Source organism: Acartia tonsa, chromosome 14 (assembly GCF_053477335.1).
Source record: "Acartia tonsa isolate MP-2025a chromosome 14, ASM5347733v1, whole genome shotgun sequence".
Taxonomy (NCBI): Eukaryota; Metazoa; Arthropoda; class Copepoda; order Calanoida; family Acartiidae; genus Acartia; species Acartia tonsa.
Genome location: NC_137273.1, coordinates 33,140,073 through 33,157,954, shown reverse-complemented (window position 1 = coordinate 33,157,954; position 17,882 = coordinate 33,140,073). Strand labels below are relative to the sequence as shown.

The 17,882-nt window shown below is 31.9% G+C and overlaps 1 protein-coding gene across 50 annotated transcripts in view; it reads right to left on the bottom strand.

The window, feature by feature from the left end:
* The window catches only part of fne (ELAV like RNA binding protein found in neurons), a 183,032-nt gene that overhangs the window by 6,985 nt on the left and 158,165 nt on the right, over positions 1-17,882 (bottom strand). For 8 of the 50 annotated variants that reach the window (XM_080148863.1, XM_080148866.1, XM_080148875.1 and 5 more), the window contains exons 9-14: positions 16,318-16,389; positions 11,692-11,756; positions 7,873-7,968; positions 3,564-3,649; positions 2,482-2,532; positions 1,655-1,693 (exon numbers count right to left, since the gene is read on the bottom strand). In XM_080148863.1, the coding sequence (XP_080004989.1) occupies positions 1,655-1,693; positions 2,482-2,532; positions 3,564-3,649; positions 7,873-7,968; positions 11,692-11,756; positions 16,318-16,389 (409 nt within the window). The remainder of the gene's footprint in view (positions 1-1,654; positions 1,694-2,481; positions 2,533-3,563; positions 3,650-7,872; positions 7,969-11,691; positions 11,757-16,317; positions 16,390-17,882) is intronic. The other 42 variants (XM_080148899.1, XM_080148904.1, XM_080148912.1 and 39 more) reach the window with 11 other exon arrangements.

The window sequence follows — 17,882 nt, the reverse complement described above, 5'->3', positions numbered from 1 at the left end:
GTCTAAGTGTTTTTATACTAAAGAACAGTTTGACTTAATAAGAGCATTAGACTACAACATAAAACCTAACTTTTCGGAATTACGCGGAAAAAATTATCCTTACTTTGTTCATGTATAATAAAACCCATTGTTTAATATTATTGTAATTAAGATTAGGAGGGTGAAAATGAGGGGGGGATTAATATTTAATCATTTGTAGGCAAGTCAAGAAAAATGTTAGTACAAAAATAATTCATGCTAAAATAAAAACACAAAAAATAAACTAAAAATTTCTCGTTAATTTTAGTAACATGCCTTCATTTCAAATTGTTATGAGCGTATCTTTAAATCTTTTCTTGGTCATTTGTTTAGTTTTCAACTCTTAGCTTCTAAAATAACCCCTCAAAATAATTCTAAATTTTCTCTTACATATTTTTATCAAATTACATGTTAATATTTTTAATACTTCCTATTATATGCCTTTAAATTGTACTTTAACAAACTTAGCTTAATTAATATCCTTGTTCAAAAACATCAAAGTTAAATATTGACTGCGGCAAACGGAATAAAAACAAGAATGGCAACATCCATAAGAAGCGATGCACAAAAAAATAAATGTATAAGAATAAGGAATCCTTAGAGCAGTCTGACTGCCATGGATGTTTTATATTTAATTATGCTTCATATTGATGAGAATGTTGATTATAAGTTTTAGCCTTCTATGTTTTATAGGAGACGAGAAAATCACGTTTCAGGCAGACATACATACAAAAGGACATTTCAAATTATAGAGTATCTTCGCTACTAAATAGTGTTGAGACAAGCAAAACTTTTGCTAATGCGAGTGGAAGCTAGTTGTTGTTTCTACCTAGAATTTTATACTTGTAAGTTCTATTTTTTTAAATCAAGTCAGAATTACAAACAAGTTATTTTTTCAGTACGGCTTCGAAACCGATTAATATCCGCTAGATTAGAACCTGTTCGGAATCATACTGAAACATCATGTATTGAATCATATCATAAAACAATTTTCTACGAATAACAAAATAAAAATCTAGATTTTAATATCAGTTTTGTTACCCCCGCATTCAGCCCCTCGGGACTAACAAAACTAGAAATTGTCTTTAAATTTTCATTTTCCGCGGAAAATTGTCTATAATACAATTCAATAAATAACTTTCTTCGTATTTCTGACATGGTCCTTCCTTTTGAGGTTAGCAAATAATTCCTATTATTTAGAAAGCATTAGTTCAAATTGTATATTTGTTTGACCTATTCTCTGATACTTGATTAAGATTACATTATTTTTCGACCTAATAATTAGATTATGTTATTTAACTCTAGAGTTATTTAATTTTTGGGTTAATTATAGAAAAAACAAAAAATTGTTTGGTTAACAGTTAAGAAGAAAATAATAATAAAAATTAATAAATAAAATTGTTTTATACACAACACGAGAAAAAAAACTAAAAATAATAAAACTTCTAAAGGGTGTCCTAAAAACCATTTCTTTTGAAGTTTCAGCAAGCTTACTCGGGATCAAATAAAATAACTCTTTTTATATTATTCTTTTAACAAAAGGGTGTTAATAAAGAATCATGACTTGTTAGAAAAGGTAGAATTGTATATTATAATTGGGGGAAACACTTTTTGGGACACCCTTTAGTTTACTTGCCTTGGGACAGATTTTCCTTGGATAATGGCCTTCCCAGGGCTTAACAAAAACAATTATAAATTAAAATAAATCAGGGAAATTATTTAAAAATTATATCGACCCCCAAGTTTTACTCAAATTAAAAATTACAAAAAGGACTGTCCAACCAAAATAAATAAAAATGAAATAAAAGGACTATCCTTTTAAATAAAAATAAGGATCTATAAAGCACAAAACATAGATTTCTACTGCGTAACCACTATAGTAACTTTTTTGGTTGCTGTTTTGTCAAGAAATTAAGAAACAGGGTAAATAAATAATTTGCCTTCTTAAAATACTAACAGCCTCGCCCCAAGAGGCCGCTGGGGTGACTTTTTTGGTTGGGGGTGACGTTGACCCATTTCTTATTGGGGTGAGATTTTTCTTGTGATGGTGGTGATATCCTCCCCCAAAATAGTTATAAATCGTCACAAAACCTATTAAAGCTACAATGCAAAGAAGATCCATATCGGTTCGGTGGTTTCGGTACAAACAAACAGACACTTAACATACATCCTGTTAATTTTATATTAAATCCACCATGAACATGTCACATAATGTATAACTACGTAGAGGGACATAAAGATAAACTTAATAATAATAATAACAATAATAATATAACAAATGTAAAATAAAAGCAAAACAAATAAATGATAATGAAAAAAAACTCCCAGCAGGAAAGGTTGATTCTTTACATGTTATTTCAAAGTTTAAAATAATTTTGAGACACTCTCTAAAGGCCTTTTTGGTGTAAAATTGTGTTAGCCACATGGTAAAGAATTTTTTCCTACTGGGTATAAATAGCTTACCCTTCTTTTAGGCTTAGCTCCAATGGTAAGGTGGCTGGCAAACCGTAAGGGCTGAGAAAAAAAATAAATAAAAATAAATGAAAAAATAACCCAAAGTGCACGAAATAACAAAAATTTAACAAATGAAGCCAAATTTGATTTTTTACTAAATTATTGTTGGTTATGTTGTTTAATGACAAAAAACAATTATGTAAAGATTATTCCAGTATGGCCTTGAAACCGATTTATATCCGCTGAATTATAATCGGTTCTCAGCAATACTGAAAATCAGGTATACCTTCGTATTATAGACAATTTTCCACGATGACTAAAATGAAAATCATAAAATTTTACCAGTTTTGTTAGATCGGTCCTTCGGCCCCTCAGGGCTAACAAAACTAGTTTAAATCTTAAAATTTTTCATTTTATTATCTGTAGAAAGCTGAATATAAAAACTAATAAAGTTTTTTTAAAATTTAAATGTATATCAGTAAACATCAATAACCAACAAATTTAGTAGATGATTCAAGCAAAAAAAACATCTTTTGAAAAAAAATAGTTACGACCACGGAAAATTAAATTAATAATATCAATAACATTTAAAAATGATAAATAATCCAAGAAAATGCAACTAAATAATGTATAATTATCTAGGAAATACATCTAAAACAAATGCATAATATAAAATTATGTAAATAAAAAAATTATATCAAAAAAATTAAATAAAAATTGACACTGCCTACAGTGAATATTCTTTAAATGTTGCACTTAAATTTATTTCATAAGTTTTAGGATTTTTGGTGATATTTTTCAATTATAAGAAAAAGAATGATAATAATAAAAATTCAAATACAAGGAAAGAATTTAACAATCTAAGGAGAACAAGTTTTGAGGAGGAAGGATATTTTTTTTGAAAAGCTTTGTGTAGGGCTCGGCAACCACGCGTCAGCCTCCTGTAAGCCTCATGAAAATCAACCAATAAAATTTTACAAATCAGCTGGAAGTTATTACCTGACCCAAATATGACTATATTTTCAGAGCATCTAAACGGGTTTAATTTTGAGGCTGACGCGCGGCTGCCAAGCCCTGGTTTTGAGACTTACCTGAATCTGGTTGCAGGATGCAGGGCAGCACCAAGAGCTCTTCTGGCGGCCTGGGGGGCCAGGTATGCAGCCAAGGGTGGCAGCGCCTAAAATAAATATGTAATTGTCAAAGATTGTTGAATGAAAAATTATGTAAAAAAAGAAGTTTTGTCTGTTCGTTTAGATCTTTTTAACCACTAAATTTTTCATTATTAGGTTTTAGATTATCTTATCTATAAAATCAAGCCTTAGAATAATTATCTAAAACATTAAATAGAGCTTCCTAAAAACAAGCAGAATAAAAATTTGACATTCAAAGAGTTCTTATATTTCTTATGTTAAAACTACATTTTATTGTAAGGAAAGAGTTTTAAAACAATCAAAGTAGTTTTTCAAAATATTTAAAGTGATTTTCAGGATAATGACTGTAATGATGCTTTCTTATATCATATTTTATACCTTAAAATTGATTCTAGTTATTAAAAACAATTGAATTTAATGTTTTAGTACATGGTTTTGTCCATTAGCAATATTGCAACCAATAATAGAAATTGCATGGGCTGGGAGTTGCAAATTTTTGCAAACATTTTAGTAGCTTCTGTTCTGTTTTTAATTACCCACTGCACAACTTTGCTTGGTTGCCATGCTGACTCAAAAAGTGATGCCTGATTTAGCAGCAGAGCCCCTCTTTAATTTGCTATCCTTTTATATATTATGTTAATAATGGATTCATTATTAGTTGGATCTCACAGTAGATTTTCATGTTTTCTAGTGAAACTTGTTGTGGGCTAAAATAACGATCTCCCCCCACCCCCCTTTAAGCCTATTCCCTCCCCTCCTAGTGGAGAAACGAACTGACCAAGGAACAGGGGATTTATCAACCTAAATTGACAACAGTTTTTCACCTGTCATAATATCCCCGTATTTTTTACATACATTAACTAGATTTATTTTTTAGTTGATATATTTAATCACCTATCTTTTACTTAATTCATTTTTAAATCGTTAATAAAGTTTTGTTAAATTTATACTTATTAAAACAATGTCTTTTAGTATAATATAATATATTCTTTGGTTAATATACTTAATATATACTGTGATTCCTTATGCTTTAACCTAAAGTATACTTTTGTATATTTGTATGTAGCCAACATCAATCAAAAGTTTTCTAAAGGAAATAAATAGCTTACTTTAGCAGTTGCATTCAGGGAGGGAGGGGACATTGGGTCGTTTATCACACTAGCCCCAAAATTTTAGCTTTAGGGACTTTTAGTTTATTTTGATTATTTAGTTCATAAATCTAAGTATGCAAACGATTCAACCAATAATTGTAATCTAAAGAAAAGGTATTTTTGTGTATCATTATTGGGGATGTACATTAATTTTTCAGCCATTGTCTTATCCCTGTAGATCCCTGAATTGCAATGCCAAAGGATTCAGATGGATTTGCTAGCTCAACCAAAAAAAAGGGGTGGGGGGAATAAACATGCATTTAAAGTTTGCACGAATTTATTTATATTTTGCACTACTTTATAGCTTCCCAGCTTTTTATTGATACAAAGCCTTCCATACTTCTATACCTTTGAATATAACTATTTGTATATTTTGTATTCTTTTTTTGTCAGATGTATTTAATAAAATAAATGCATCTAGGATACATTTCCAAGAAGAGGGTATTATTTAAATTTATATTCTAGAAAATAATAATCCTTGTGCAATGTTATACCTAATTGTTCAACGATCACTCCTACATGCTTTATATATTAACTAGCGGCTTCGCCCCTAGCCTCTAGGGGCTTTGCCCCAAGAGATGGTAAAAAAAGTGTAAGGTGAAATTTATATAAAAAAATATTCCACAAAGGAAATCTACAAAGGACCAAGGATATTTCTTACAAAAAAAAAAAAAAATGGGGGGGATTTTTTTTGTTTTTGGGGGGGTTGGGGGTGTCCCACCCCCCAAGAAAATAGCTTAAAACCACCACAGGACCAATAGGTATATACCCTGAAGAGTAGAATCCAATCGGTTCAGTGGTTACCGAGATCTTAAGGGACGGACGGACAGACAGACGGACAGACATCAAGCTACTTTGTATTATAGATATTTTACCTTATTGCTACAGGAATCTTTGTGCAATATAATTCCTAATCAAGGATTACTGCTATGCTTTCAGTATTATACCTAATTGATACAAGAATCTTCTTAAAATATTATTCCTAATTGTTACAGGAATTATTTTGTAAGAGTTTAAAACTTTAGGACGATTTTAACTTAATTATATCATTACGTAATATTTGCAAATATTCTCTCTGAATTCTACACCATATTATTTTGCTAGATTCCACTGCATAGCAACAAAATTTTGCAAAAATGCCGGCTAGGAAGGGCTGGGAAAATGGATATAGAATACTTGGATATTGTGAGAGATTTTCGCATACCCTAATAAATATTTCTTTCAGCTGGCTGATAAAACGATCCTCCCCTTTTTCCCCATCGCCTCCCGTCTTACAGAAAGAACTTACTGACCAATAAATGATAACTAAAATAGCAACCAAAACTTACGACAAATTTTCCCCTGTCATAAGATCCACGTGTTCTTTATCCATTGATGAGAAGTTGGATGGTAGGTAGAAAAAAGACCACTGATCTGGGGGGGGGGGGGAATGGAATGGGTGGGGATTGAAAAGGGGTTGCAATGAAAATTGAAGAAATACTTTACCTTTGTAAAAAAAAAAGATAAAATATTCGTACTTTTAAATTTGCCTTGAAGAAATAATTACTTCTTTTATTCGTTAATTTAGGCATGTTAGAATTGTCCTATCGATTTCAAACTTTGCATGGTGATTACTGTAGTAGTTAAGTACGATTTAGAAAGCGTAGAAACTCTATAATCATTACCAGAATGTCCGTACGTCCATTTTAAACATGTTGATTTTTCTACTTTTTTAACAACAAATTTTTATGTGATCTAATTATCCGTTTGATCCGATTTTTGGTATATTGATTCCTGGGACAACAAAGAACAATATTTTAAGCGAAACAACTCTATAATCAAGTCCTAAAGATGTAAGTATGTCCATAAACATTATCCAGTATCAAGCAGTTTTTCAACAAATTTACTTACAATTTTGCTTCGAATCTTAAACTTTTATATTCTGATTATTCAGTTCAGACACTATACAAGTGTTAATGTCCGTTTGTCCTACAGTTTCAGTGCTTCGCTTTTATGGATGTTGTCATCCTTGTTTATATAAAAATACCCTTTTTGCATATTTGTTAGGTATGGGTTTTGTTTTGCATATAAATTGTCTGCTTTTCATGTATGCATATAGTTCTAGATAAAATTAACAATATACAGCTATGTACATTTTATGTTACTGTAAAATAAACAGATATCTAAAGGGATAAGACAATAGCCGATTAATCAATGTACATCCCCAATACTGCTATACAAAATTACCCCTTCTGTAGATTAAAATTTGTGGTTGAAACATGTGTACACTCAACTTCATTAACTAATTAATCGAAATTTAATAAAAGTTGTTAGGCCAACAAATGAAAAAGGGAACTAGTGTAATAAACAATCCAATGTCGCCTCCCTTCCTGAAAATAATAAAGTCCTTACACCAAAGTTTGTTTGTGTTTATTTGTTTATATATCCAGTAAGATCTCAAAAATGGTTAGAGAAACAGTTTCAAGTATCTCAAAAAGGCTTAATATTGGTTTAAGGAATGTATGGAATAATTTTATTTTTTTTAACATTCCTAGCAATTTTAGATAAAATAGTTCAATATGTTTTTTTTTCTGAAATTTCAGCAGAACAATTTCAATATCATAAAGAGTATAAACTTTATTTAGCTGAAAATAAGTTACAATAATACAAATACTAGCAACTATGATTTTCTTTCAAAAATCTAAAACTATTTTTTGTTAAAAGCTCTTTTCTTACATTAAAATTTAAAATTAATAAAGCTGTCCTGTATTTTTTTTAGTAAACTTAATATAAAAAGTAACAAATTAATAAATAACATAGGATAATATCATAAATAGCGTAGCAATGACAAAAACTCTTTTCAATTATTCCCAATGATGATAAACAAAATTACTCCTTCTGTATGGTTAAATTACTGGGTGAAAAGTTTTGACAATACATATGTTTGTACCCTACTAATCAAAGTTCAATAAAAATACCAAATTTAGGGTAATTTACAGGCAAATGTACTCACCTTCCCATGTACAAAAACTGATTTTCTTGTGGATTTGTTAGATATTTTAGACAAAGTTCATCATAGAAAGCTTTTTAACTAAATAAAAATATGAAAACTAACGTACTTCTACCTCGTTCAGTTTCGCGTTGTTGCTGGGGTTGTTTGCAAACTTTACAGTGATGGGTTCAGTGGCTCCATCTGGCACTGTTCCGTTCAACTTCTAGACGAGGGAGGTCATATATTCAACAGTAAGGTTAGTAACATAGATAGATAGATAGATAGATAGATAGATAGATAGATAGATAGATAGATAGATAGATAGATAGATAGATAGATTGATAGATAGATAGATAGATAGATAGATAGATAGATAAATAGATAGATAGATAGATAAATAGATAGATTGATAGTTAGACAGATAGAAAGAAAGTTAGGTAGATAAAAAACAAGACAAATACAAACACAGAGCATGCAGTAATTTAATCTTCTTTCTGGCCTTTAAACTAAGTTTCTCATTAGAGTACATAATTGTAGAACACCTGTTATACCCAGCTTAGGATTAAGTTCAAATGCTTATGATTGAACACAGTAATAGTGTCTGACTGATTATGACGTAACAAAAAAAATTAGCCAATGAGAGGCCACTATAAAATTTAACATTGGTCAATAACGGCCTCTCATTGGCTATTTTTTTTGTTACGTCATAATCAGTCAGACACTATTACTGTGTTCCTTATGATTAAATCAAGTTAGTTAGACTTCTGGTATCAATTTTCTTGACAAATAAATTTCTTTTAAAGTGGCTTTAAAACCAAGGGGGGGGAAGTTCTGACACTTTTGCGTAAACAGTGATTATAGGCTTTGTCTTTGGAGATAATGGATAGGTTATTTGGCAAAAAAGTTTCCTTTTGGGATGTAGTTTTCCTATTTTTAAAAAAATTTTGGATTCGGCCTCCAGGTTCCGGTACTCCAGGCCTCCAGGTGGATTCTGGACAGGAAAAAATTGAAAATTCAAGATAGAACAAAACTTATTTAACAAAAGTTTGTACTTTATGGATGGTATGAACTAATTTGAAGAAATTTTTGAAATCGGGCTCCAGGTTCTGGTACTGCAGGCCTCCAGGTGGATCCTGGACAGGTAAAAATTGAAAATTTTTAATTTTAAAGTTAGAACAAAACTTATTTAACAAAAGTGGCCTCTTTATGGATGGTATGAACTAATTTGAAGAAAATTTTGAAATCGGGCTCCAGGTTCAGGTGCTGCAGGCCTCCAAGTGGATCCTGGACAGGTAAAAATTGAAAATTTTTAATTTAAAAGTTAGAACAAAACTTATTTAACAAAAGTGGCTTCTTTATGGATGGTATGAACTAATTTGAAGAAAATTTTGAAATCGGGCTCCAGGATCAGGTACTGCAGGCCTCCAGGTGGATCCTGGACGGGTAAAAATTGATAATTTTTACGTAAAAGTTAGAACAAAACTTATTTTTACAAAAGTGGCTTCTTTATAGATGGTATTAACTAATCTGAAGAAAATTTTGATATCGGGCTCCAGGTTCAGGTGCTGCAGGCCTCCAGGTGGATCCTGGACAGGTAAAAGTTAAAAATTTTTACTTTAAAAGTTAAAACAAAACTTATTTTTACAAAAGTGGCTTCTTTATAGATGGTTTTAACTAATCTGAAGAAAATTTTGAAATCAAGCTCCAGGTTCAGGTACTGCAGGCCTCCAGGTGGATCCTGGACAGATAAACAGTATTTTTTTACTTTAAAAGTTAGAAAAAAACTTATTTAAAAAAAAAGTGGCTTCTTTATAGATGGTATGAACTATTTTGAAGAAAATTTTGAAATCGGGCTTCAGGTTCAGGAACTGCAGGCCTCCAGGTAGATCCTGGACAGGTAAAAATTGAAATTCTTTACTTTAAAAGTTAGAACAAAACTTATTTAACAAAAGTGGCTTCTTTATGGATGGCAGGAAGTAATTTGACCTGAACCAGGCGCCCGATTTCAAAATTTTCTTCAAATTACTTCCTACCATCTATAAAGAAGCCACTTTTGTTAAATAAGTTTTGTTCTAACCTTTAAAGTAAAAATTGAAATTTTTACCTGAACCTGGAGCCCGATTTCAAAATTTTTTTAAGATTAGTTAATACCATCTATAAAGAAGCCACTTTTGTTAAATAAATTTTGTTCTAACTTTTAAAGTAAAAATTTCAGTTTTTACCTGTCCAGGATCCACCTGAAGGCCTGCAGTACCTAAACCTGGAGCCCAATTTCAAAATTTTTCTTCAAATTAGTTAATACTATCTATAAAGAAGCCACTTTTGTCAAACAAGTTTTGTTCTAACTTTTAAAGTAAAAAAATTCAGTTTTTACCTGTCCAGGATCCACCTGGAGGCATGCAGTACCTGAACCTGGAGCCTGATTTCAAAATTTTCTTCAAATTAGTTCAAACCATCTATAAAGAAGCCACTTTTGTTAAATAAGTTTTGTTCAAACTTTTAAATTAAAAATTTTCAATTTTTACCTGTCCAGGATCCACCTGGAGGCCTGCAGTACCTGAACCTGGAGCCCGATTTCAAAAATTTTTTAAATTAGATCATACCATCTATAAAGTAGCAACTTTTGTTAAATAAGTTTTGTTCTAACTTTTAAAGTAAAAATTTTCAATTTTTACCTGTCCAGGATCCACCTGGAGGCCTGCAGCACCCGAACCTGGAGCCCGATTTCAAAATTTCTTCAAATTAGTTCACACCATCCATAAAGTACAAACTTTTGTTAAATAAGTTTTGTTTTATCTTGAATTTTCAATTTTTACCTGTCCAGAATCCACCTGGAGGCCTGGAGTACCGGAACCTGGAGGCCGAATCCAAAAATTTCTTCAAATTAGTTCATACCATCCATAAAGTACCAACTTTTGTTAAATAAGTTTTGTTCTAACTTTAAAATTAAAAATTTTTAATTTTTACCTGTCCAGGATCCACCTGGAGGCCTGCAGTACCATAACCTGGAGCCCGATTTCAAAAATTTCTTCAAATTAGTTCATACCATCAATAAAGTACCAACTTTTGTTAAATAAGTTTTGTTCTATCTTGAATTTTTTTTTTACCTGTCCAGAATCCACCTGGAGGCCTGGAGTACCGGAACCTGGAGGCCGAATTCAAACTTTTTTTAAAAATAGGAAAACTACATCCCAAAAGGAAACTTTTTTGCCAAATAACCTATCCATTATCTCCAAAGACAAAGCCTATAATCACTGTTTACGCAAAAGTGTCAGAACTTCCCCCCCCCCTAATTAATATCCGCTTTATTAGAACCGGTTATCTTGGCCATAATGAAGAGTCATGTATAGCATCGTATTACAGACAATTTTTTTACGAGTATTAAAATAAAATATCATAAAAGTAATACCCGTTTTGTTAGCTTGGGACTGCTGTGCCTAGGTTCTAATAGGTTTTTATTTTAATATCCACGGAAATCTGTCTATAATATGATGCGATAAATAACTGTTAACAACACTATAACATAGATTAACAAGACACACAAAAACGTTGACAGATATCAAATAGTCCGAAAATGTACAAAAGTTTGTATAGAATAAAGGCAAAATAATGCTTTGAACTTTAAGTTTAAAAAATCTCTGTTTTTTACATTGTACCTTTTAAAACGTACACTAAAACTCAAGAAAAATACAATATTTTTACTGTACAAAATCAGACCCTGAATATACTTGTCACCTACGAAACAGCTTATAGTGTTTAATAAAAAATGACGTCATACAATACAAATGACCAATGATAGGCCAGTATACAATTTATAATTGGTCAATTACAATGTATACTAGCCTATCATTGGTCATTTGTAGTGTATGACGTCATTTTTATTAGGCACTATAAGCCGTAATGTACACACAGAGACTGGGCATGCTGTACAAAGTAATTTCATCACCTGTATGGCTCTCTCTGCCTCCACTCTCTGGTCAAATCTGATAAATCCAACACCTTTGGACAAACCTAAAATAAACGAGATTAGTTTTCATAACAACTAATGCCTTTTAAGGATGAAAACATCCATAAAATCAAAGCGTACAAATCAGTCAGAACACATACATGAGCACATGGATGGCAAAATGTAAAAGTTAATTATATAGCAGATGTGGAGATTGAGAACATATGCAACCACGAAACCTTTTAAAAATTTGAAGCATGAACGACAGACAGACGGAAAAAAAGAATGTATAGACTAGATACGCAGAGGTCATGGAAATCTTCACTAAAAATTTCAGCCATCTGTCATAAATAACAGCCAAGAAAATCACATTTCCCGCAGTGCGTTACGGACTGACAGACAAACAGACTGGCGGACAGAAAAAGTAAATTATATTGATGCATCGTTGTTAAAAAGTAATAACTAATGATTTTCATTAAAATTTGTTCATTTATCTAAAACTAACGGCTTCGTCCCTAGCATCTAAGGGCTTTGCCCCAAGAGGTTCTGTCCGTAGTTTTATGTAACTAACTTCCCCATAAACATTTTTTTGTTTTTTGGGGGGTTGGGGGTGTACCACCCCCCAAGAAAATAGCTTAAAGCCACCACAGAACCAATAGGTATATACCCTGAAGAGTAGAATCCGATTGGTTCAGTGGTTACCGAGATCTTAGGGGACGAACAAACAGACGGACTGACATTAAGCTACTTTGTAATATAGATATAATAAAATAGAACTGTATATATCTACCTTAAATCTCTAAAATTAAATGGCAAACATGGAGTTTATTAGAAAAGTTTTGAAAACAAACAAACAATCTTTTTAAAGCAGGGCTCGGCAGCCGCGCTTAAGCCACCGATAACCTGCAGGGAAATTGGCGTTTTAGCACAATATGAAAATCAGTAAAATGATCCAAAACTGGTTTTTATTTGCAAAGGTTTAGATATCCCTGAAAAGTTAAAATTGAAAGGTGCCATTAAGCTATAAGATTTTTTACCCTAACATTTAAAATCTAAATCTAAATTAAAAGTTTTTCAAACAAATTGTTTTCATATCAGAATATCAAAAAATCATTAGTTCGTACATACATGCTTTAGCTCGTAAGTATGTTAGCATAAAATTTAAATGGTTTATGTATCCTATGCAGCTGTGAATGTATCCTATGCAGCTGTGACTGTATCCTATGCAGCTGTGAATGTATCCTATGCAGCTGTGAGTGTATCCTATGCAGCTGTGAATGTATCCTATGCAGCTGTAAATGTATCCTATGCAGCTGTGAGTGTATCCTATGCAGCTGTGAATGTATCCTATGCAGCTGTGAGTGTATCCTATGCAGCTGTGAATGTATCCTATGCAGCTGTGAGTGTATCCTATGCAGCTGTGAATGTATCCTATGCAGCTGTGAGTGTATCCTATGCAGCTGTGAGTGTATCCTATGCAGCTGTGAGTGTATCCTATGCAGCTGTGAATGTATCCTATGCAGCTGTGAGTGTATCCTAGGCAGCTGTGAATGTATCCTATACAGCTGTGAATGTATCCTATGCAGCTGTGAATGTATCCTATGCAGCTGTGAATGTATCCTATGCAGCTGTGAGTGTATCCTATGCAGCTGTGAATGTATTCTATGCAGCTGTGAGTGTATCCTATGCAGCTGTGAATGTATTCTATGCAGCTGTGAGTGTATCCTATGCAGCTGTGAGTGTATCCTATGCAGCTGTGATTGTATCCTATGCAGCTGTGAGTGTATCCTATGCAGCTGTGAGTGTATCCTATGCAGCTGTGAGTGTATCCTATGCAGCTGTGAATGTATCCTATGCAGCTGTGAGTGTATCCTATGCAGCTGTGAATGTATCCTATGCAGCTGTGAGTGTATCCTATGCAGCTGTGAGTGTATCCTATGCAGCTGTGAGTGTATCCTATGCAGCTGTGAGTGTATCCTATGCAGCTGTGAGTGTATCCTATGCAGCTGTGAATGGTTTCGAATTGCCCTTATTTTAATTCAAATATTATCCAAATCCTGTTGTCTAAAAGTAAATATTTTAAGCTTGACAGTTAAATTCTTTAAAATTTGCGAAATAAATCAAAAATAACACCCCTTTACTAAAGGCTCTCTCAATTTTACCAAAGTTTTAAAAGATTTGAAGTTTTAAAACTACGCGGTGAAGTTTGAAAACATATCAAAGTTAGAATTACATCATTCTTGTAAGAGATTTATTTTGAATTCTCACTTCAACCGAAAGTGGATAGCAAAAAAAATTTTTGACGAAAAAAAGTTTATTATTATGGTAACTTTTGGGGTAAGGTTTGTAAAGAATTATATGAGGTTTAAATTTTTTTTAAGTTGATGATTATTTCGGGAGGGGGAATTTCGGGGAAACTCTTTGAAGTGCCTATAATGCTAATTTCGTATGGGTGAGTTGCACCTGGACTGAACAGTCAACTTGTCAACTCAAGGCCAGACTCTTGGTCTTTCACCTCATACCCGTGGTACAGTACATTACAGACAACCAACTCTCTGTGATGCACGACCTTTGTCTGAGAAGTCCTAACTGTGCATGGTAACGAGTTGCGCCTGTTTTGGGCCAAGGCATTCCCCCCACTCTAACTATTTACGTCGCGCATCTGACATAGTAGCAGTGGGAACCATTTTTAACGTCTTTAGTTATGACGCGGTGTCGGACCGAGATTCGAACCTAACACCTTCCCGACGACGAGCGGATGCGCTACGTGTTGAGCCACGGTCGCGGGTTTGAAGTGCCTATAAAATAAAGGGAATAAAATTGAAAACTTTTGGTCGGAATGTCCCGAATGACGTCATATTGGAATATTCCAATGTTCTTATATGACGTCCCCTTTTTTTATAGACACTATAAAGAGCTTCATTTCGGGGTTCTACTTGGCAATATTAGGAATAATACCAATTCATGTATGTACAACTTTTAGTTTAAATAAAAATAGTATGTTTCTTTAAACTAACTTAAAAGATAAGTTTTGACGATACAAATATCTTCTCTTTAATTTTTGCTTGTTTTCGTGTTTTATGTAAAGGGAGGGATAGAAACCATACGGGACTATTAATTTCCGCGGGGTTAAGCGGGTTATGCTGCCCTCTACCCCTTAAAGGAATAATCTTAACTTAGCAATAGCAATATTTTTTAATCATTACTTTTCTTAAGAGTTTAAAAATAAATGCATTAACATTTAACACTTCTTTTATAATAGAACCATTCTAATGGTAGATTATTTTTAGAATTATTGCCTTTCTTGCTATAATAATTTTGACTAAATTGTGTAAACATCTAAACATAATTAAAGGTTTATTTGAGAATGAATTTACATGTAAAGTTAAATTAATGAAATTCCATAAGGAATACTACATGTTCAACTTTTATTCATATGGTTTACATACAATATTAGTGGCTTATCGTGACTGTAGGCCTCTAGGGGCACTTAAGGTGGAGAGGTGGAGGGGGAGTGTAAGTCGACTATCAAACTTTTCAATTTTAGTTTTTTTTAAGTAAAAAAAAATATTGGGGAGGGGTTATTTATATAACGGGGCTAATTTTATTGGACGGGTAGTATTACCCTCCCTCATAATAGGCATAAACCTTCCTAGGACATATGACATACTACATTGTAATGGAGAACCACATCGGTTTATTCGGTACAGACACATATAGATATCCTGTTACTTTAATATATATTTTTCAATAATTCATTTATTACATTTAATGACTTTTATATTATCGACTTGATACTGCTATAGAATATATTTTTAAAATTTAGAATTTAATAAATTACAGGGAGGGAGGGGACAATAAACTGTAAATTAATATTAAATCTTAATTGTAATTTTAAAAGTTAGATATTTCACTAGCAATGAAAGTAATTTTGTTTACCATAATTGAGGGGTATATAAATTTATCTTCCAATGTCCACTTTAAAGTTCATTAATGTAAGTTAGACTTAAGAGGGGCATTTGATACAACTAATTTTGTTAGATTAGGAATCTTAAGGGAAAAGACAATGGACAATAAATTGATGATCATTCTCCATAATATAAACAAAATCATCATTTCGATCGATAACAATTATTGGTTGAAAAGTGTGTACTCTTGTTTTAAAGGAAGTATTTTGATGAAGAAGGAGGAACGTGACAAATTAGTCTAAGATATTTGCTGAAGATTAAAAGATTAAATACAGTTTTTTAGCCGAAGCCCGGTCTAACAAAACTGGTATTAATAGTATGAGTTTTATTTAATTATTCGTGGAAAACTGTCTGTTATACGATGCTAAACATGTTTTTTTTTAGTATAGCTGAGAACCGGTTCGAAATCTGCGGATTTAAATCGGTTTTGAAGTCATACTGATATACATCGTCATTTACCGCATCGTATTATAAACAGCTTTCCGCGGATATATAAATTACAATTACAAAACTGGTATTAATATTATAATTTTATTTAATTAATCGTAAAAAATTGTCTGTTATACGATGCTATACATGAGTTTTCAGTGTGGCTAAAACCCTTTTCTAATCCGGTGAATATTAATCGGTTTGTAAGCCATGCTGTAAAAATATTTACCTGTGATGTTGTCACAGAGAATTCTACTAGTGATAATGTTTCCACAAGATGCAAATAGCCGCTCCAAATCAGCTGAAATAAAAAGATATTAAAATAGCCCAAAACCTGCTAAAAAGCAGTCCGGCCGCCATGGATGTTTCATAGTTAATTAAGCTCTTTAGTAATGGGAATGTTGTCAAAAAGTTTTAGCCTTCTATCTTTTTTAGGAGCCGAGAAAATCACGTTTCCCCCACTTTGTCTCTTAAGGACAGACGGACGGACGGACATTTGGAATTACAAGGTACCCTTGTTACTAAAATTCACCATAAGAGTTTATTCTTATAGAGGGAAATAGCCTAAAAACAATCCCGGGACCAATGTGATGCTTCCCTAAATAGATCTCCATCGATTTAAAAGATGGGTAAATCTGAAGTTAAAGACAAAAAACTTACTACTTTATATGAAAGGATGCCTATCCTGTTTAATAAAATTATGTTTTTCTATGTCCATTAGAGCAGGTGAAAGGTATAACCAACAAGTGAAATATACCTTAAATAATATTTGGGGGGCAAATGGAGAGGTCGTCAATATGTTGCCCCCCAACGACAGCTGAAAACCACGTATAGGTTTTGTGATTTTTTTCGAATTAATTTCGTTATTGGTATAAGCTGCCATTAGAGTCTCGCAAGCGGATGGACTGACACTTCCATATTTTTCAGGGAAGCTCTGTATAAGTACAGGGTAGATTTTGAATAACGCCTCCCCATTTGTTTAGTTAAAAGTTTAAAATAATTTTAATTTTAATGTTAATAAATGTTTATTAAAATCTACTAAAATGGCATATAATAACTGTACTTTTGGAATATTTTAATATTTTACTCTAATTTTTTCATAATAAACAAAATTATTTTTTTTCCTAAAAAAAATAGATAAAATAAAATATGATATAATTTTTTATTTATAAAATAATATTTATTGTAAATTTATATTTTTATTTGCGTCATTCTAAAGTTAAATATATCCTGAAAAGCTTTTTGTTATGGATTTTTAGATTTATGAAATATGTTAAAAATAATAAATTTTCAACATTTGAAGTACTGGGAAGTCTTTCTGTCTAACTAAATTGAATTTGCAGGTTAAATTGAATTATAATTTTCAGTAATGCTACCTTAAAGAACCCGTTGTAGCTTAAAGCAAATTTAATAAATAAGCTTTTTGGATTGTTTTTCTTTTATTTTACAATAACTAGCAGCTAAGCCTAATGCATCTAAGGGCTTTTAGTTCGAAGGGGTAGGAAAAGACACAAAAAAGCCTGAAACTGTCCTAAACTTGAATCAAGAAATAAAAAAAATGCATAAAACCATTTTGAGACTTGCGTGAAGCTGTCTTAAAGTGTAAAATTAAATCTGTTCAGTAGTTATTGAAATCTTAAGCTAACAATAAAAAAATAACCTTAGGTACTACTTGAATAATAGGACATAAATATTCTCTAAAAATAAAATTTTTTAACTTCTTGTCATTTTTTTCTTCATTAATGTTAAAAATATTAAGAAGATTACAAAATATTGATAAAAATCAATTTTAAA